General features: G+C 33.9%; 4 protein-coding genes, 2 long non-coding RNA genes and 1 other non-coding gene across 12 annotated transcripts; 4 read left to right on the top strand and 3 right to left on the bottom strand.

Annotated features, from left to right (window-relative positions):
- The first annotated feature begins 6,441 nt into the window (after window positions 1-6,441).
- NHO1 (Actin-like ATPase superfamily protein) lies at window positions 6,442-9,096 on the top strand. Of its 2 annotated transcripts, none has more exons than NM_106694.4 (4): window positions 6,442-6,857; window positions 7,164-7,385; window positions 7,506-8,472; window positions 8,574-9,096. In NM_106694.4, the coding sequence occupies exons 1-4, from the start codon at window positions 6,724-6,726 to the stop codon at window positions 8,817-8,819; spliced, it is 1,569 nt and encodes a 522-aa protein (NP_178161.1). In that variant the 5' UTR covers window positions 6,442-6,723; the 3' UTR covers window positions 8,820-9,096. The 2 variants fall into 2 exon arrangements, with proteins under 2 accessions (NP_178161.1, NP_001031307.1); NM_001036230.1 differs by having other exon boundaries at window positions 6,474-6,857; window positions 7,506-8,434; window positions 8,656-9,034.
- Window positions 9,097-10,829: 1,733 nt separating this feature from the next.
- Window positions 10,830-12,349, top strand: AT1G80450 (VQ motif-containing protein). Its single transcript, NM_106693.4, has one exon. It carries the CDS (start codon window positions 11,091-11,093, stop codon window positions 11,622-11,624), a length of 534 nt encoding a protein of 177 aa, NP_178160.1. The 5' UTR covers window positions 10,830-11,090; the 3' UTR covers window positions 11,625-12,349.
- Window positions 12,350-12,602: 253 nt separating this feature from the next.
- AT1G80440 (Galactose oxidase/kelch repeat superfamily protein) lies at window positions 12,603-14,327 on the bottom strand. Its single transcript, NM_106692.4, has one exon. It carries the CDS (start codon window positions 14,014-14,016, stop codon window positions 12,952-12,954), a length of 1,065 nt encoding a protein of 354 aa, NP_565238.1. The 5' UTR covers window positions 14,017-14,327; the 3' UTR covers window positions 12,603-12,951.
- A 1,482-nt stretch (window positions 14,328-15,809) lies between these two features.
- AT1G09973 lies at window positions 15,810-16,029 on the bottom strand. Its single transcript, NR_139731.1, has one exon. It is a non-coding gene; the product is annotated as an other RNA (long non-coding RNA).
- AT1G09967 lies at window positions 15,885-16,134 on the top strand. Its single transcript, NR_139730.1, has one exon. It is a non-coding gene; the product is annotated as an other RNA (long non-coding RNA).
- A 1,109-nt stretch (window positions 16,135-17,243) lies between these two features.
- Window positions 17,244-20,615, top strand: ATXRCC1 (BRCT domain-containing DNA repair protein). 5 transcript variants are annotated; one of them, NM_106691.4, is made up of 9 exons: window positions 17,244-17,320; window positions 18,077-18,130; window positions 18,574-18,804; window positions 18,905-19,093; window positions 19,184-19,295; window positions 19,466-19,551; window positions 19,644-19,757; window positions 19,837-19,923; window positions 20,051-20,559. In NM_106691.4, the coding sequence occupies exons 3-9, from the start codon at window positions 18,616-18,618 to the stop codon at window positions 20,333-20,335; spliced, it is 1,062 nt and encodes a 353-aa protein (NP_178158.2). In that variant the 5' UTR covers window positions 17,244-17,320; window positions 18,077-18,130; window positions 18,574-18,615; the 3' UTR covers window positions 20,336-20,559. The 5 variants fall into 5 exon arrangements, with proteins under 5 accessions (NP_178158.2, NP_001185449.1, NP_001321272.1 ...); NM_001198520.1 differs by lacking the exons at window positions 17,244-17,320; window positions 19,466-19,551 and adding an exon at window positions 19,391-19,440 and having other exon boundaries at window positions 18,008-18,281; window positions 18,422-18,804; window positions 20,051-20,615; NM_001084387.2 differs by lacking the exon at window positions 17,244-17,320 and having other exon boundaries at window positions 18,051-18,130; window positions 20,051-20,590.
- On the bottom strand, window positions 17,914-17,995 carry AT1G80430. Its single transcript has one exon. It is a non-coding gene; the product is annotated as a tRNA-Ser (tRNA).
- Window positions 20,616-20,626: the final 11 nt, after the last annotated feature.

The raw sequence follows: 20,626 nt of genomic DNA, 5'->3' as shown, positions 1-20,626 counted from the left end.
ATATTTTAAAAAATGCGTATTAATATTTCTGTTCATATCTATACGATAATAGAAAAATAAAAATGAGTAATTTAAAAATAAAAAAACGACTTTTCATAAACAAAATTATCGTAAACAAAGCTAAATGATAAAATTAACAATAGATGGAAACTAATGTTACTTGGTAACTCATTAATAGGCCCAATAAACAACTAGATTGACAAACTAGTAATAGGCCCGTTAAGAGTCCATGGACTTGTATAGACACATGCAGCCGACTAATCAAATCATTTAGGAAGTACATTTTAAATATAACCTTAATTTTTATAAGTAATTACATAGATATGCTATTAGAAATAAAATTTTAAAAAGTAAATTAATTTATCTCTTTAAAGATTAAAAAGTCAAATACTAATTTAATTAATTAAATTAAATTAAAAAACAAAATACATTATTAATTTTCAAAAATAATAACCAATGAAAATCAACATATAAGATTTGATATCTAAATTTTAATTAATTTAATTTAATTAGAAAAACGAAATACATTATTAATTTCCAAAAAAGTAACCTATTAAAATCAACAAATTAGATTTGATATCTAAATTATCATATTAATTTTTTATTAATTATTATAGTTCACTTCTCATCTTTATATAATTCGATTTTTGCGAAAAATAATATCATCATTATAAAAAAATAATTAAAGTTTTTTTGCATATGCCATAATTTGAATTTTAAAAACGAATATAAACTGTTCAATACATGAAAAAATATTATAACGAGTAAAAAATAGATTTAAGAAAACTTTCTACTGAGTAACGGGTCATAATTTAAAAGATTTATATTCAATTTCATACATATTATATTGAAAATTTAAAATCTTATATACTATAATAATTAATAACATATTAGATTTTTTTATGTGTATGATGTGATTCAATTTTTAATACAAGCTGGAAAATCTTAGAATTGACAAGTTTAGATCGATATTAATACAAGATGGTATACTACAGGTGAAACTCTTAAATTAACAATCAAACTACAAATATATAATCTTAAACATTAAACAATATAGATAATATCAATAAAACATATACAACTCACAATTTACTATACATTTAAAATCAAATAAAATAATATCATATATTTTTAAATCATCTTTACAATAAAAGTTTTTAGTTTAACTAAAATATAAACCTACCATCGATATACTGCAAGTTAATATCTAGATTATAGGGCTTATTGGATCTAAAGACGGGTCATCAAAGATTTCCTAAACTGAAGCAAAATATACTGAATACTCAAATATCTATCTGTTACCAAATTATAAACAAATAAGTTCGTAAAACAATTTAATATTTTATATACAAAATCAATTAAATTTTAATCACATAAAATTAGCACAAAAAAGTATTCAACGATTAAAAATTTATCAAATCTCTGTATTATATAAGTTTTGATACTATATTCGAATAAAGTGTAATATACCTTTTCAATTTGTATTTTTTAACTAATTTAAGCTAACTAATATATTTGCTAATCTTATACCTATCAAAACCGACTATCGTTTCTTATCTCTATAGTATTTTTGCAAGACTTTTTTGGTGGATTTGGGTAAAAGTGCATTCGGGTCATATGGTACATTCCCCTATTAAATAAATATGGTGTACTCCTATGTTATTAGCTAAAATGTTTAGATTATAATTCAGAGTCATATCATTAATAAAATTAATGTTAATAAAATAAATGGCTTTTTGGCAAGACGGATTTGGAGTGACGGGTTTTTGAATCAACATTAATAAAAAAAGTAAAATATAATTAATCCACCGTTTCAATACGGGTTAAATCTTTAATTTATTATTTTTTAAGACCACTAATATTAAACATATCAAATCATCCTAATTTAGAAAAAATTATATAAAACCGAAAATGTTATGTGGTATGTATAATGTTACTATATATAAAATTAAACTATAAAATATAAATGTATTAGAGAATGATACAATTTGCAAAACTTTTATATATAAAAAATAATTCTTAAATTTTAAAAATTACTACTTTAAAAAAAAATCACGGGACGGGTAAAGAGATTATTGAACAGGTTTTATTTTGGAATGGGTTATATGGTGGATGTATTTGAATCAATGGCCATGTTCGGCACGTTAACGCTGCGTCAGGGATCTGCGATTGAAATTTAAACGTCAACAACAGCAAAAGAAACAGAAAAAAAAGAATAAGGGTGTCGCTGCGGCCACTTTTACAGGGGATACCGGTGTCGTCGGCATCGCTAAAAAAAACGGCGACCATTTTTATAGACACTGCGGCTCTTTTCACAAGAACGATTATGTTAGTTTCCATACAGATTACATGCAAATAAGCTATAATTTCCGGTCGCCAACCGCTGACGCAGCGATAACAAAAAGAACAGGGCAAATATTTTTAAAATTTTAAAATATTATTAATATGCTGTTTTAATAGGGGTTACAACTTCAGTTTTTTAACAATTGTCTCATGGATTCGTGGTATAGCGTTACTTAATAACAATTATAAACAGTAAAATATAAATATTTTATAAAAATAAAATTTGCAAATTTTAATATATATTACTTTTAAAAAATAAATCGTCCCGCGCTATACCGCGGGTTAAAATCTAGTAATTTATTATTTCCAAGCAATTTTTGAACGAATAATCCTACTATATTATTTGGGAAGTACATTTTAAATGTAACCTTAATTTTTGTAAGTAATTACATAGGTATGCCATTAGAAATAAAATTTTAAAGAGTAAATTAATTTATCTCTTTAAGGATTAAAAAGTCAAATACTAATTTAATTTATTAAATTTAATTAAAAAACAAAATACATTATTAATTTCCAAAAATAATAACCAATCAAAATCAACATATAAGATTTGATATCTAAATTTTAATTAATTTACTTTAATTAGAAAAACGAAATACATTATTAATTCCCAAAAAAGTAACCAATTAAAATCAACAAATTAGATTTGATATCTAAATTATCATATTAATTTTTTATTAATTATTATAGTTCATTTCTCATGTTTATATGATTCTATTTTTGCCGAAAAATAATATCATCATTATAGAAAAATAATTAGAGTTTTTTCGCATATGCCATAATTTGAATTTTTAAAAACGAATATAAACTGTTCAATACATGAAAAAATATTATAACGGGTGAAAAATAGATTTAAGAAAACTTTCTACTGAGTAACAGGTCATAATTTGAAATATTTATATTCAATTTCATACATATTATATTGAAAATTTATAATCTTATATACTACAATAATTAATAACATATTAGATGTGATTCAATTTTTAATACAAGCTGGAAAATCCTAGAATTGACGGGTTTAGATCGATATTAATACAAGATGGTATACTACAGGTGAAACTCTTAAATTAACAATCAAACTACAAGTGTATAATCTTAAACACTAAATAATATAGATAATATCAACAAAACATATACAACTCACAGTTTACTATACATTTAAAATCAAATAAAATAATATCATATATTTTTAAATCATCTTTACAATAAAAGTTTTTAGTTGAACTAAAATATAAGCCTACCTGCGGTATACTGCAGGTTAATATCTAGATTACAAGGCTTATTGGATCTAAAGACAAGTCATCAAAGATTTCCTAAACTGAAGCAAAATATACTGAATATTCAAATATCTATCTGTTACCAAATTATAAACAAATAAGTTCGTAAAACAATTTAATATTTTATATACAAAATCAACTAAATCTTAATCACATAAAATTAGCACAAAAAAAAGTATTCAACAATTAAAAAATTATCAAATCTCTATATAAGTTTTGATACTATATTCGAATAAAGTGTAATATTCCTTTTCAATTTGTATTCTTTAACTAATTTAAGCGAACTAATATATTTGCTAATCTTATACCTATCAAAACCGACTATCGTTTCTTATCTTTATAGTATATTTGCAAGATCTTTTTTGGTGGATTTGGATAAAAGTGCATATCGTCCTACTATATTATTTGGGAAGTACATTTTAAATGTAACCTTAATTTTTGTAATTAATTACATGACAATGCCATTAGAAAAATTTAATCAAAAACAAAATCTTTTAATGACATCATTAAGATTACCAAAATCATTTAACGACAATATTCATCTCTTAATTATAGGGTTTATTGGATTTAAAGACGGGTCATCAAAGATTTCCTAAACTGAAGCAAAATATATTGAATATTAAAATATCTATCTGTTACCAAATTATAAACAAATAAGTTCGTAAAACAATTTAATATTTTATATACGAAATCAATTAAATCTTAATCACATAAAAATTAGCACAAAAAAATGTGGTACATTCGGGTCTATAGTAGTTTTGCAAGACTTTTTTGGTGGATTTGGGTAAAAGTGCATTCGGGTCATGTAGTACATTCCCCTATTAAATAAATATGGTGCACTCCTATGTTATTAGCTAAAATATTTAGATTATAATTTAGAGTCATATCATAAATAAAATTAATATTAATAAAATAAATGGCTTTTTGGCAAGACGGATTTGGAGGGACGTGTTTTTGAATCAACATTAATAAAAAGTAAAATATAATTAATCCACTGTTTCAATACGGGTTAAATTATTAATTTATTATTTTTTAATAACAATTAATATATATAAATACTTAATAATAATTATAAACTGTAAAAATATAAATATTTTATAAAAATAAAATTTACAAGTTTTAATATATATTACTTTTAAAAAATAAATCATCCCGCGGTATACCGCGGGTTAAAATCTAGTTTCATTTAAACTTGTTAAGATTTAAAAGTATTTGATTATTTATTTTGAAATATATGAAAAGAAAATAAAATATAATTCCTTACAGTCCAGACATGGAAACAAATAAACTTTGATAATCTCTTCAAATTATAAATTATAAATAGAAACGTTTTCATCATAACTCATTCAGAAAATAAAAAATAAAAAATAAAGAAAAGATAGGGGTGAAGGAATTAGCATGATTTTGATTATGATGATACATTAAGTTAATTACCCAATTAGATTTGAAAGTATAATTTTCTTGAAGCTTCAAAATGGGTGAGTAATATAATAAAATTATGAAGCCTCGGGAAAATGTAAATGAAATTAAGTAGATATGGGCCAGACCAACGATATTAACTGAATAATAATTGTGGACTAAATATTGGACTCCGTAAAAGCCCAAAACAAAATATAAAACGAACCCACACGACACGAGTTATTATCAGAAACATTACTGTTACAATGCAAACGCGCACCAGTAGAGCGTATAGCGCGTGTGTCGAAAATGCCTAGTCTATATACCCACCAAAAACGCTGTTTTTAGCCTAAATACTTTATTTTAAAAGAAATCAGCGCGTGGGAGAACCCATGAACATTTGGGTTTGTTTATCCATTGTTTTGATATTTATTTATTTCGGTTAATTCCAAAACAAAGGATTGCTTCTTCTTGGTATTTTTGACTAACAAATACTTTTTTTTGGCGACACACTTATGTATAGCAAAACTAAAAAGTATGAATTCAAACAAACAAACACCGGTATAATATGTTTACACTAAACTAAACTAGGAGAAGATGTTTAATTTATGAATGAAACCAAAATTGGAATTATTCACTAAATGACGATTTCGTAAACTCAGCTTAACATTTATTGACGATAACATCATAAAGAGCTCAAAATGATATTGTACTACATAAAAGAAAATTCTCTTCCATACTAGCTATAAAAGATATTTCAAATGAAACAATAGTATTATTGGTTACAAGTAAATCATAGTGTACCTCTTAACAAGTCAAATAACTTAAAAAGATCAAAATATGCACAATCATTTTATTAACAATCCATATATATAACTGGGAAAATTAAAGTGGCGTAAATTTGATCAATTTATGTAGCTAGCCGGTGATTATAATTGAATATACGATGATGTTCCGAGACAAGTTAGTTGATCAAAATATTAATTCATACATATCCATCCAACATATGTTGCTATTACAATTTACATATGATAATCTTAGGGCAGGCCTCATAATATATACATTAATTGGTAAAATCTGGTCACCAAATTTACGAGCAGTAGTAATCAATATTAGTAGTAGATAACCCAGTTTTTGTTTTTTTGGTCTGAAGTAGATAACCCCATTTCTATCCATAATATCTTTGTATTTAAGATACGTTTTCACGAGGGCCAGCCGTAAAATTGAATTAAAATCCCATTTGTTTATAAGTTTATAGTAAAATATAGTAGCTTCAGACAAGTAGTACTAGGAAAATAAATCAACTTAATAGAAGAACCAGATCTGTGAACGGAGAAAGGGACATATGAGTTTGTCAAAGTCAACGATAGAAACGGTTACAAGAATATCCAATGAAAGAGAGCCACGTGGGAGATGCAGCTGAATTTAAGTAAGAATGATCTCATAATCTTGACCATCCACCAATAAAAAGCTTAATTAATACATCATCATCCAATCCGGTGGAGTAAATGCGTAGATGGATAGAGAACGGTGAAGTTTCCAACAAAATCTCTGACTCTGATTCAGCTTTCTATATTCAATCGTTCCCATTATCTCATTTTGTAGTTTAGTTTTATCCTCAACAACCATCTTCTTCGTTATATTCCTTGAGATAACAACAAAGCATCGTTCTTCACCTTTACCAAAAAGATAAAAAAAAAGAAAAATGGCAAAAGAAAATGGATTTATAGGATCAATCGATCAAGGAACCACCAGCACCAGATTCATCATTTACGACCACGATGCTCGTCCTGTTGCTTCTCATCAAGTCGAGTTCACTCAGTTCTATCCCGAAGCTGGGTAAAACTAATCACCTTTTCTTGTTTAAATTCATGTATTCATTGGTTATGACTAGTAAAGTGAGACTTTTTATAGTGGATGGATCTTGTCTGATTGGACACTATTTCCGTATCTTTGAAGCTCCATCGGACCAAAGTTTTGTTTTTTGTTTTTCTGTCTGTGTGTCTAAGCGATCTGTTCGTTTTTCCGTTGGGTCTTGTCTTCCTATTTGATTTCGAATCTGTGTTCTTGTTCAGTGGATTTTGGATGCATATATATATATATCTCTAGTCTCTTGTTATTGATTTATTTAAAATGTATTTGAAGATGGGTGGAACACGATCCAATGGAGATACTGGAAAGTGTGAAAGTGTGCATTGCAAAGGCTCTCGACAAAGCCACTGCCGATGGACACAACGTCGACGGTGGCTTGAAGGCCATTGGGCTTACAGATCAGAGAGAGACTACTGTTGTTTGGAGCAAATCCACTGGCCTTCCTCTCCACAAGGCTATTGTCTGGATGGATGCTCGTACCAGCTCCATCTGCAGGTACATAACTTTCATTGATCTCTTTCTTTTCTTCTTGTATGGTTTGTCTACTATCATCTTCAGGATTGCTGAGGGATTTGGTTTCTGATGAAAGCTTTCTTTGGTGATCCTTAATTACAGGAGACTAGAGAAAGAACTCTCGGGAGGAAGATCCCATTTTGTGGAGTCTTGCGGCTTGCCAATAAGCACATACTTCTCTGCCATGAAGCTGCTTTGGCTCATGGAGAATGTGGATGATGTCAAAGACGCTATCAAGAAAGGGGATGCCATCTTTGGCACTATCGACACATGGTTGATCTGGAACATGACTGGCGGTATCAATGGCGGCCTTCATGTCACTGATGTCACCAATGCTTCACGGACAATGCTCATGAACCTCAAAACCTTGAGCTGGGACCAGGACACTTTGAAGACACTTGGCATACCGGCTGAAATCTTGCCCAAGATTGTCAGCAATTCAGAAGTGATTGGAGAGATCTGCAAAGGCTGGCCTATTCCCGGTATCAAGATTGCTGGATGTCTTGGTGATCAGCATGCTGCGATGTTGGGGCAAGCTTGCAGAAAAGGCGAGGCGAAGAGTACTTATGGCACAGGTGCTTTCATTCTTCTCAACACCGGAGAAGTGCCAATCAAATCAGGTCATGGTCTTCTGACCACGTTGGCCTACAAGCTCGGTCCTCAAGCACAGACAAACTATGCATTGGAGGGTTCGATTGCCATAGCAGGAGCTGCTGTTCAGTGGCTTAGAGACAGCCTTGGGATAATCAAAAGCGCCTCTGAGATCGAAGATTTGGCAGCAATGGTAGATTCTACAGGAGGAGTGTACTTTGTGCCAGCGTTCAACGGCTTGTTTGCTCCTTGGTGGAGAGAAGACGCACGTGGTGTGTGCATTGGAATCACGAGGTTCACCAACAAGTCTCACATTGCTCGGGCTGTGCTGGAGAGCATGTGTTTCCAGGTGAAAGACGTCCTTGACTCCATGAACAAAGATGCAGGTGAAAAGGGTTCCCTTAATAACGGGAAAGGGGAGTTCTTGCTCAGAGTTGATGGTGGTGCCACAGCTAACAACCTTCTGATGCAGATTCAGGTATGATGATGCTCTCCTCTCTTCTCTGTATGAATCAGATTCTGATGATTGTGTTGTTCGAACATTAATCTCATTCTCTTATCTCCTTGAAAATGTTGCAGGCTGATCTGATGGGAAGTCCGGTGGTGAGGCCAGTGGACATAGAGACAACAGCATTAGGAGCAGCCTATGCAGCTGGATTAGCTGTGGGATTCTGGAAGGAAGCAGACATATTCGAGTCGGGAGAGAAGGCGAAGAACTCCAAAGTTTTCAGACCCGCTATGGAAGAAGGAATCAGGAAGAAGAAAGTGGCGTCTTGGTGCAAAGCGGTGGAAAGAACATTTGATCTCGCTGACCTCTCTATCTAAAACTTGAAGAAGTTGATCTCAGAGATGTCCTCTTTATTTACCACAGTTGGGCTCTGTCTTCCAAGTCACATAATGTTTTAAGGTCTAATATATGTTTGATTAAACCGTCTTTGAATGATTTATACATCAATGCTTAATTCTGTTGGAAGTAAGATTGCATCATAATAAGACATGAGAGACATCTTGTATTCGAATCTCTCGTGACTACTTCAAACACTTAACTTTGCGGGAAACCAGCAAGTACCTGTGTTATCTCATTTATCTAACTGAAGCATGAACTTACACTCATAGTATGATGGAACCACAAGTTCGATAAAACATTGTCTATCACATTAATAAACAATCGAAATAGGCACAAACAATCGAAAATCATTTAACAGAATAAACAAAGTCAGTCTTTTCTCGGTGGAACTGTGATGATAGCTTTTACAAATTTCATTTGCTTTCAGCTTCTTTAGGACAAAGCACTTCTCACTAAGCGGATGCAAGCATCAACAAGGCTGAAACCACCTCTCTATCTCGGACAGAATTAGGGTTTTTCTTCATGAAACCACACTTTGAATTCTCGATTTCTCTACACTGAGACCAAGCGCTCTTCTCCATCTCTAAGCTCGAACGAAACTCTTATTCAAAAGAATCTCCAATTCCGTCCGATTTGTGCTTCAAAATTAAAAAAGAATCATGTTCCCTCGTTTTTCTTCACCTCCAAAACTGGGCCTCTCTGGGCCTTAATTCGTTTAAAGCAGATGGGCTCTTAATGAAACTTCCCTTGACCATAAAATTTGACTCTTACGTTGTTGATTTTCCTTTTCTTCGAGTCAACAGGATCAATCAACATTGTCTTAGTTTGGTTGACCAGGCTCAACATTTGATTCAAAGTGACTTTTTTTCTTATGATTTTTAAGTTTTCAGAATTTAAAATTAGATAACTTCCTAGTAAGGGTGTTAGTTGGATACTTTTTTCATCAGAAATTTCATAGCAATTTTTTCTATCAGTTCCCACTGAAACAGCGAGAATCTAAGAAGAAAAGTGGACAAATGGAAATGAAGAAAGAGTTGTTCTGTATTTTACTCAAGCCTAAAAGGAATACTAATAAAGAAGGTTTCAATGGAAACACAAGAAAAAAAGTTCATAGAGTCAAATGGAAGCAAAGCTAAGGAACAAAGAAAAAACGTGAAGTGTGAAGAAAAAGGAGGGAAAAAATCTTCGCTTTTTGCCTACTTCCTTCACGCAACCTAAAACTAAAAGCCTATTAATTTTGTTCTCTTTTCTTTTTCAGATTGTTTTATATGTTGAACATTTCTATTTATCTTTGTCCTCCACTAATTAAATCGGATGCATGATGTATTCTCTCATATTAACAATATAAAATGTAACGTAAGAAGAAGTACTTTTTTAAAAGTAATCACAATCTCTAACAAACAACACCAAAAACTTTATCGCTTATATTATTATAATTACTCAACAATGTACGGATTTGAAGTCATTTAATTTTTTACTTTTCAAAATTTGAACCTCCATAAATTTTGTAGGGGAAAGTTCTGATGCCCTTCTCGTCACAGCATTTATTTCTTTGGGAAATTCAAAATTCGAAAATTCATAAAATCATGGACGTGTGGTAATTACGCTTATTACATACTATCATATGATCACGGCCAGGGATCAATCATTACGCAGTTGCCTACAAAGGTTATAACATTAGGTTTTCTTTTGTATCACATATCAATTCGTCAACCACGTCTAAAGTATATAACGTTTGTGTACAGAAAAATATATAGTGGGATATTATAGACTAGTGGAATGCTTTGAAAATATCAATTAAGTTGCTTGCGGAGTCAACAATGAACCGACTAAATGTTTCATTATCACGAATTATCTATATATGATGTTCCCAGGTATTGAATTGGCAACACTTCTAATAATGTATGGTTAGCTTGGGCGTTGACTTTGACATTATAATCATCTAGAAACAGTTTTAATCCGTATTCAAATCACAAATATTAGTGAATTATTAGCAACTAAACATATAATTTATTTTTTAGTCAACTTATCAACTAAAGATTCTAGACGTGCAAAGTCAAACAATAATAGCCACTTTGGTTAATTACTAAATTTAATATGTTGGCAAAAAATGTCAATAAAAACACACAAACACACAATAGGGTCTTCTTTAAATATATGTGCAGTAGGCAGACGAATGTCTTTTAGACAAAAACAAAAACAAGCTTCTCTTCTCTCTTCTCTTCTTCTCTTTAGTCATCTCAACCACCATGAGTCACCAGCAGCCGCCGAGCTATGCCACCGAGCCAAACACCATGTTCGTTCAAGCAGACCCCTCTAATTTCCGTAACATCGTCCAAAAGCTCACTGGAGCACCACCCGATATCTCCTCCTCATCCTTCTCCGCCGTCTCAGCCGCACACCAGAAGCTTCCATTAACTCCCAAAAAGCCAGCGTTCAAACTCCACGAACGGCGTCAATCATCAAAGAAAATGGAGCTTAAGGTCAACAACATCACAAACCCTAACGACGCTTTCAGCCATTTCCACCGAGGATTCCTCGTCTCTCCCGTCTCTCACCTAGACCCATTCTGGGCGCGCGTGAGTCCACATTCAGCGCGTGAGGAACACCACGCGCAACCGGACAAGGAAGAGCAAAAAGCCATAGCGGAAAAAGGGTTCTACTTCCTTCCGAGTCCGAGAAGCGGCTCCGAGCCGGCACCGGAGCTTTTGCCCCTGTTTCCTCTTCGTTCTCCTAACGGCACTAATCACCGGATTCATGAAGATAATCATCGAGACTCTTAGTCTTAATTTAGAACGTATAATTTGAGTTTTAGGCTATTTAATCGTAAGTTGGGGACACGTGATATTTGCTGTTGCTTTTTACTATTTTTGTTAGGGCTAGTTAATATCCGTTTTCCATTTAACCTAGACTTTTTTCATCCTTCATTAAACTTTTTCTTCAAGGGTCAACTATTTCGGCGCGTGTACTCCACTTCCTTTTGGAATACAAAAAAATCTTATTCTATACGCGGCAATTACTTACATTAGTCAAGGAAGACATCATTTCACGAGCATATAAATCAATGTCTTTTTAGATCTTTTATCTAACCATTAATACGTGGGATCCAAAACACAAGCTATCTAGTTTCTAAATTTCTTGAAAAAAGATAATATAACCACAATGCTCAATTTTCTTTTGGAAAGTAGTACTTTTTGACAAGTCTACAACGATCAAGCTAGCGTAATCGTCTTCGTATCTTAAATTTTTCCTTACAATAAAGTTGATGATGTGTGTATGGAGATGAATGAAAAGATAGGCTAAATAGGCCGACTTATAATAGATACAAAAATGTGTTGACTTTTTGGTTAAGAAAGAAACTAAAGAAGCTAAATTCTCTGTACAGTTTAACACTGCTCCAATTCAATTGTTTGTGTGTGTCATAAAGCTGCCAGCCGTTGGATTTAATGACAAAGCTGTGACGCAGAACGAAGCGGCGCCTATTTCCTCTGCAGATTCAACGGCTACGATTTAATTCTCCTGCTGAAAATATAATGCACTTTTCTTTTGTATCGATATTAAATAGATGTTACTTGTAACAGAGGGTGTCTCTGCATCTCTCTTTAAAGTCTGTTGTCAGTCTATCTTCGAACTCTGCCCCTCAGGTGTAATCCATATTTCAAACCTCTGCTCTAATCCTAGCCATCCATTTGTCTCAAGTCCCATCCAAAAGCCCATTTAAAGATCAAAAGTTCATCATTCAAAATCTGGTCTATTTGGGCCTCGAGTAAAAAAATTAATAGGACTAGTCTATGAAACCCATTAAAGTTCTTGGATACCAAAATCAAGGCTCCTTTAATAAACTTTAAAAGTTTTGTGTCGACACATGTTTCGAAAGTTTGTTTGCTTGCAATTATATAATTAGATCAGTTTTGTATAGAGAACCTAAAAGTTCAAATCTTCCTTTTGAAGTTTTGTATAGAGAACATAAATATTTGGTAAAGTGACACTGAATAAATACAATATTTCTTTATTTTGTTGTTCATGAAAAGATTTGTAGATTGACACACGAGACTACCCATTGGTTTGTTGCGGTTTAGGTTCAAACTCCAAAGATGAATAGGTTTTCCATTAGACCTCCAAGAAGCAGCCAGCTTGAACATGACCACCGTGTGTTTCCAATTTTACCCATCGTGAGCTACTTAAATCACATATATACCCTACGGTGGCTTCACCGTATCCAGCCAACGCCTTCCCGTTGCCGATCACAATCAGCATCCCGGGCCTCACCGCTACGTAAGTAACATTGTACACATCAGCAGGGATCTGGCCCACCTTTTGCCACTTGTCATTTAGAAACATCATCACATCGCCACCCCAGCACGCGTACAAATCCCCACCGGCGACGCAGGTCGGAGGGCTAACGGTATCGCCGGTGTCGTCGAGGAAGTCCTCCGTAAGTGGACCCCACTCCCACGTAGACACATCGAACGATTCGGCTGTTTTACTAAACTGCCCCTGTTCCTCAGTGGCATATCCACCGATGACGTGGAATCTGCCAGCATGGAATACCGCTTTGCACTCGTCTCGTTCCCGCGCCATATCCGGCAAAAACGTCCACTTGTCTTCTGACACGTCATACACCATAGCTGACGTAAGCGCACATTTCTCTTCGTTGTGTCCACCCGCAACCAGCACCGTCCGATCCGAATCCGAAGCGCATCCGAAGAAGGACCTCCGTACACCTGGCATGGTTGCCCCCACGCGCCATTTGGAAGTGAGAAAACTGAAGACGAATACCGAATCATGGGCCTGCCACGTAATCGGGTCAAGCCCACCCAAGACAATAAGATCGGATCCAACGGAAACCAATCTGCAGAACAGAGGAAGTCCTTTGGTTTGACCAGGAATCGGAGGAAGCTCCGTCCAAAGACCCGACCCGGATTCGAGAACAGAGATCCGGTATTCAGGCGTAGCGATGATCTTTCCGGATCCAGCGGGGTCGACACGAGCCTGAGACAGAATAAGAAGCTCTTGGCTATGGCGTGAAGCTTTTCGCTGATGTAAAAACTGAGAGAGAGAGACTTCACGGTTCCAGGCTCTGCAAACGGAGGCGATGACAGGGAACTGTTGGTAGGAGGAGCGAAGGAGACACTCGCGAGCAACGTCGTCGGGAAGATTGGGGATAAGTTCCATCGAGAAAGTATCAAAGATTGAAGCTTTTTGTTTATCTGTTTGTTGAGAAGTGAAGAAGATTGAAGCTTTACAAGTAGAGTGAGGGATATTGTAATAGTTTTGGTAAAAGATGAAATTTTGGATCGAGACAAGGTTGAAGAAGATGATGATGATGATGGGAAAGAGGAGAGTGTGCCGCTTTATAGATATTTGAAGATAAGTGTTTCTAGAAAACTTGTTGATTCATTCATCGTTTCTTTCTTTTTTTAATATAATTTTTGTGTTGTATATTTTATAGTTTAAATCAAATAAAATGAAGATAACGGAATTTGAGTTAGTATGGGCAAAAACGGTTAATGGTTGTGTCTTGTATTTAAAGATGGAGACTTTGGACCAATTGGGACAAGTTGATGGATGTCATATCCAAGTTCATTTTCTCCTGATATTTTTCTGGTCAGGTTTAGTAATTTAGCATTCGAATTCCAGTCAACAACAGATTATATATCTAAACATAGACGGTAAAATATACTACCGAATATCGAATTAGGCCTTTCGACTAATACTGATTTTAGATTTTGGATGTTGTTTTGACATGTTACTCTGTTTTCTATCTAATGCTATAGAGTATACACTTACTAGTGCGCACAACAAAAAACAGAATAAAATTAATCTATCATTTGTTCGTTTAAGAATAATGAAAAAACTTAAAACCTACACATAAAAGACTGTACTTTTTGAATGGACCTTCTGAATCTATAATTTAGATCACACCCTTTCTTTTTCTCATATACTAAAATATTAATCGGACCACACACACCCTTTTGCTTTGTAAAAATTTAAATCGATCTCCTAATTCCAAACAACAGAACTTGTTTTTTTTTTTTTTGGTTTTATTATAAACAACAGAACTTGTTCTTTTTTTTTGGTTTTATTATAAACAACAGAACTTTGTGGCAACTTGTATACTAAAGTGATGAATATATGTATACTACACATACACGACGGCAAAATATTATTATATGAAGAACGCAAAACTACAAAGATGTTTCCTTCGCATTATGTGGTACATAATCCAAGCACATAATAGCGTTTAAAGATTAATTTATGTTTTATTAAAATGAAATCCAAATCCAGCTCAAAGACTAATGCCTTGGAGTCTTTCCTCTAAAATCCTTCTAGATAATTTCTCTAATTTCACTTGTAGAATTTCCCTTTTTTTTGACAAAAATTTATTTGATTCTTATTTGGCTTGTTGTTGTCTGTATGTGTGTGTCTATCTTTGGTCGGCCATATTTAAATCTGTATTGATACTCGACATCTTTAAACTATTACCGATGACCAAAGTTATATGTTTTTATAAATATAGCTACAATATATACAGATATTTGTCGTAATTATATATGATCTTTATTAAACTTCTTAACGCGTGTGACATAAAGAAACGAAATGTTGTCTCCGTACTCAAAAGCGTATACTCGTTAATCAAAGCATTTTTGCTTACTAATTTAATCTGTAACGTATGGACATTTATGTACAATACTCTATTTTTCGTAGCTGTACAAAATTGAATACGGAATAATACAATATTTAGGGAATTAGTAGCATGTTCCATGCAGGTTGGACTAGTTCTAGTGTCCGCCATATGTATAAAGCTGTAAACATCTTTAACGCATATATTTGGTTTATTAAAACAATAGTTTTGTGATTACTATGACCCATTCATGTATTTGCATATAAATGTAGTAACTTGGAGTTTTGGTTAATTAGACAAAAGATACTCCGATCTAATATTTTTTAAAATAAGCTAATTGAAACTTCAACGTGGGATAAAACGGGCTGACAAAAAAAGGTTCAACATGAAGAAAATAACTCTAACTGATAAAACGGCACGGCGTCTGAATGACTATAACTCTATAAGGTGACAAAACGACACGGTGTCAACATCCTTAAAGGGGGGAAGAAGAGTCGTCGTGATTCGTCGGGTGGCTGGCTCTTTGATAAATCTAAACAATAAACGACGGAAGCAATCCGATTCTTCGTAGATAGGAATAGCCCGAATAGACTGGTACTGGGAGTGTTGGACCCACTTCATCAATGTTCGTGTCGATATTTTCAATTCTCATACTCTTCTTTGGTCGCGTTCAATTATTCAAATCTCTTAACAAGTATTTTCTTCACAAGAAAATTCGCCAAGCAAATTGGAAAAAAACGAAGAACACACGAAATAACTAGCCAAAAGAGTTTAATTACTTCTTTATATATGTGATCGTTATTTATTTGCATTTTACTCGTTTTTTTTTCCAATTATGTCGACACTTGATTAAATTAGAAGCACAAAGCCTCGAAGCAAACCGGCAAAGATAATAACATCTGCCAGAGCTAAGTAATAAGGTTTACAGTTAGATGATCGAGAGAATATGAGCTTTGGCACCGCAGAAAACGCTGGCCAATTACATAGGAAAATGTTCATTTGAAAAGATATATAGCTAAACAGTATATATGTCTCAAAAGATAGTTTGACTCGCCGCATCTTTCTATTAGGCACTCGACGTCTTCATCATATATGCATTATTATTTTGCATATTAATTAATGGTAGGGATCAAATTGTTACGAAGACATGCAATAGATCATTTGGATATTCATGCGGTCGACATCAAATAAAACAGCTCTCGTACATACAGACAGGATAAGCTCATGAAGTTTCCTTTGGTATTTATTTTTACGTCCTTTTCCATATCCATTATGATAGTTATCCGGTAGCTGATGTGGACTTCGTATCTTCTACTGCCAGTAATTGTATTTCTTTTTTTATAAGTGCGCGGAATATCTATTTTCATTCATCCTCATCATCATATACTAACATCAACTTATCTACCTTTTTTTTTTTAAGGGTTTGCTCGAGGTTTCATGTCATTTTTTGGAAATAAATTTTGACAACATGATTTAATGTTGAATGGTAATGAAATAAGAAAATCAAGATGATTCAATACTCTTCGATATATATAAAGTGAGCGAGAGGGAAAGCACAGAGTATGATAAATCAACTGAATTTAGCTAATAAAACACATTTTTTTATATTGATAGCGTCGAACAGACCAACGACAACACAACGGTCAAATTAACATGGCTTAAGTCAAGCGAGGACAGAACGTGCCAAAGCCATTGAATATATTGAATCCTTTTATAAGCATATCTTATTTAGTAACCACGTGAGTCGTGACGATGGCTTATTATTAGTACGTACTACGTAACTTTGAAGAAAAGAAGCCCTGAAATTTCGGAAATGGGTTCAAAAGTCCAAAAACAGTTTGCGGTTAAAGAAGGGTACGTTATTTTTTTTATAACTTTTTTTTCATTTTTTCATCAAAGAAAGGTACGTTAAAGACAAAGTGAAGACGTAGTTTAATTTTGACATGTTTAGACTCATTGATATTCAGAAACTTAGTCCTGGAATTGTGTTGTAGCAAAAACAACAACACAACGAGAGAAAGATAAGATAAAAGCATATATGATGGGTTTGTGTTGCGGATGTTACGAGAATATGAGACATGACACATCATGACATCAATGATATGGACAAGCATACGATATATTTCAGAAGAAATAGGATGTTTCCTCCCCTTGCAAGCTTTAGCTTCTCCAGTGCATTAAGTCTAATTCATCGAGCTCATTGTAGGTATACGAAGGATTTGACTGAGCTAACTTAGGAAAAAAAGATTGAAACGAGGAATGATTTAGTAATGGTAATTTGACCTTGGTTTTGTACTTCTTTTAATTCATAAACCCCCTCCACCGTAAAAATGAAACATTAGAAATCCTAAAAGGGCAGACAAGTTGATGTCCAAAAAAAAAGAAAAAAGGGCAGAAGAGTAAAAACGCGAATGAAAGAGTCAAAGCAAAAAATTGGTAAAAAAAAGCGTGAACGGCAGGATTCGAACCTGCGCGGGCAAAGCCCACATGATTTCTAGTCATGCCCGATAACCACTCCGGCACGTCCACCTTTGCTAGTTGAATCATTTGTTAAATTGAAAACCCGTCATTTTGATCTGATTTTGTACTGTATGTTGACAAATTGAATAGTCTCTGATGATTTCGATCAAAGAGAAGCCACGGGGGGAGCGCTAGCACTTAAAGGTTCCTCGCTTTCTTCTCAAGTTTATAGTCTTCTCCTCTGTGTTGGCTCATTTACATGGGTAGATTTAGTTTTCGAGGGTTTTATGGCGAAGTTCGCGATGTTCTGTTAATTGCAATGTCTTTCTTCTTTTTTTTTTTTTTTTTTTTTTTGGTATTCAATTCCAATTTTCCAGTGTGATTTGATCTGAACTCGAATTCAAATTCAGTGCTACTGAGTTATGTTAAAACCATTGTCCATTGATTTTTTTATGTTGAAATTGAAAAAAGGTTATACCATTCGTTTGTATTAAGATTTGTCTTTCTTAGGGAATGTTTTACATTTTTTGCAGATTTGCACCGTTTTCTCTCTGGCTTTGTGTTGTGCTAGATGCGATGCAATAGCAATATTTTCCTGGAGTTTCAAGTAACTAGTGGCTTAGGTTCATAATAGTGTTTCTTTGTAGGACGAAAGCTGTGTTAGTATTCTCTCCACTGTAAAGGACAAGATGTCTCAGAAGCGAAATCTTCCTTCTTGGATGAGTTCTAGGGATCCCGAGATTACTCCGAGTAAGTCTCATTGTAAGAAGCCTAAGGATGAAGGACCAACCGAAGAGCACAACAGTAGAAATGCCCCTTCCAACAAGTCAGAACACGCCGAGCCAAGTTCAAATACCACTGAATTCTCTAAACTTATGGTTTGTGTGTGTCTTCATGGTCTTGTTGAGACTCAATTATCTTAAGCTGTCATGTTAGTTTATATGCTTTTGTGATTGAGTTGAAGGTTAAACTATGCAGGAAGGCGTTGTTTTTGTACTTTCGGGCTTTGTTAATCCTGAGAGGAGTACACTGAGGTCACAAGCCTTGACAATGGGAGCCACCTATCAACCTGACTGGAACGCTGGCTCTACCTTGTTGATTTGTGCTTTTCCTAACACTCCAAAGTTCCGTCAAGTTGAAACAAATGGTGGAACAATTATCTCAAAGGTTACCTCTTTGACTCTTCTTATAAGGGATTGTGTGCGGATTTGAATTTCTCCTTTTTGCTGATATTTTATATGATTTCACTGTCTCCAGGAGTGGATAACTGAGTGTTATGCGCAGAAGAAGTTGGTAGATATCGAGCAATACCTTATGCATGCTGGAAAACCATGGAGGAAAAGCAGTAGTCCCCAAGATGCTAATCGAGGTAAAAAGAATTATATTGGAAAGGCTTTAGATAGAATCTCCGTTTTAACCATCCTGAGGTTCATCAAATCACCTTGTTTTTACGTTTATGACAAGAGAAAAGCTTTTCTTATTGCACTGCTTCACTCCGATGTTTAGTTGACTCTGTGAACCTTAATTGATTGTATTCAGAAAAGAGAGAACACCTGTCTAAAAAACCAGAGAAGCAAGTAGAGAAAAAAACAGAAACAAGGGGAACACCATCTACCTCATCCAAGGCATGTTTAAATCTGATGATTTGGTTAACCAAAACGAACCGTATTTTGCTCCAATCAATGGTCTATGACTGTTTATTTCCATATGTTCACAGAATAGATCAGCTTGCAATCTTGTGAAAGAGCCATTTTTTGTTACAGAGGTGAAGAAATGGGCCAGGGATGACCTAAGTCAAACCATCTCATGGCTTGAGAGTCAGGAGGAAAAAGTAAGGGAATTAATATGCTCTTTCAAAAGACATGTTTTCTTGATTGTATGTTTCCGTTATTCTAAAGCCATTGTAACAGCCAGAACCAGGCGAAATCAAGCGAATAGCTGCGGAAGGAGTCTTAACCTGCTTACAAGACGCCATAGATTCTCTTGAACAGAAGCAGGTTAATATCTCTGAAGTCTGAACAATAATAGTTGCCGCCTGTGTACATTTTTGGATTTGTTAAACTTTGATCAGTTTCTTTGAGAAGATCATTGGTTGAATTTATTCTCGAATGTTCTTAATTTTAGGACATTGGATCAGTTACAGAGCTATGGAGCTTTGTCCCTCGTGTAGTGAAGGAGCTTGGAAAGATGGAATCGTCTTCTAAAAAGGAAAATTCAACAGCATCAAAGGAAGAAGTTTGCAAACAAGCAAAGTCGTGGAAAAAGATCTACGAAGCTGAGCTAGCAAAACCGGGCGAAGATGAATCGACCTCTCGGGTTGCTTGTGGCTATGACAGTGATATGACCGTTGAGATGACTGAAGAAGAGATCGAACTTGCTTATAGGAACGTTTCTTTAGAGTGTCTTTAGATCAAACTTGTTTCATTTTGCATATGATCTCTTAAGGAATTCCAAGAATTCTTGTTATACTCGGTTTGTTCGGTTTGAGTAGGATGTTATTACTGATAAAAATTTGAAATAATCCGGTCTGCTTGGTTCGGAAAGAATGTTTCTAATTAGAATTTATTTATGCTGGTTTGGATTCGATTGAGAGATGTAATCGGTTGCAATTAATAAGTCGGTTTGATTTGATACTTTTTAGTGTCGATTGACGATGAATTTGATCGGTTAATACAAATTTGATTTGGTCAATTAGGTTCA

Source organism: Arabidopsis thaliana (genome assembly GCF_000001735.4).
Source record: "Arabidopsis thaliana chromosome 1 sequence".
Taxonomy (NCBI): domain Eukaryota; kingdom Viridiplantae; phylum Streptophyta; class Magnoliopsida; order Brassicales; family Brassicaceae; genus Arabidopsis; species Arabidopsis thaliana.
Note: the sequence above shows the minus strand (reverse complement) of the source record. Positions and strands in the feature narration are given on the sequence as shown.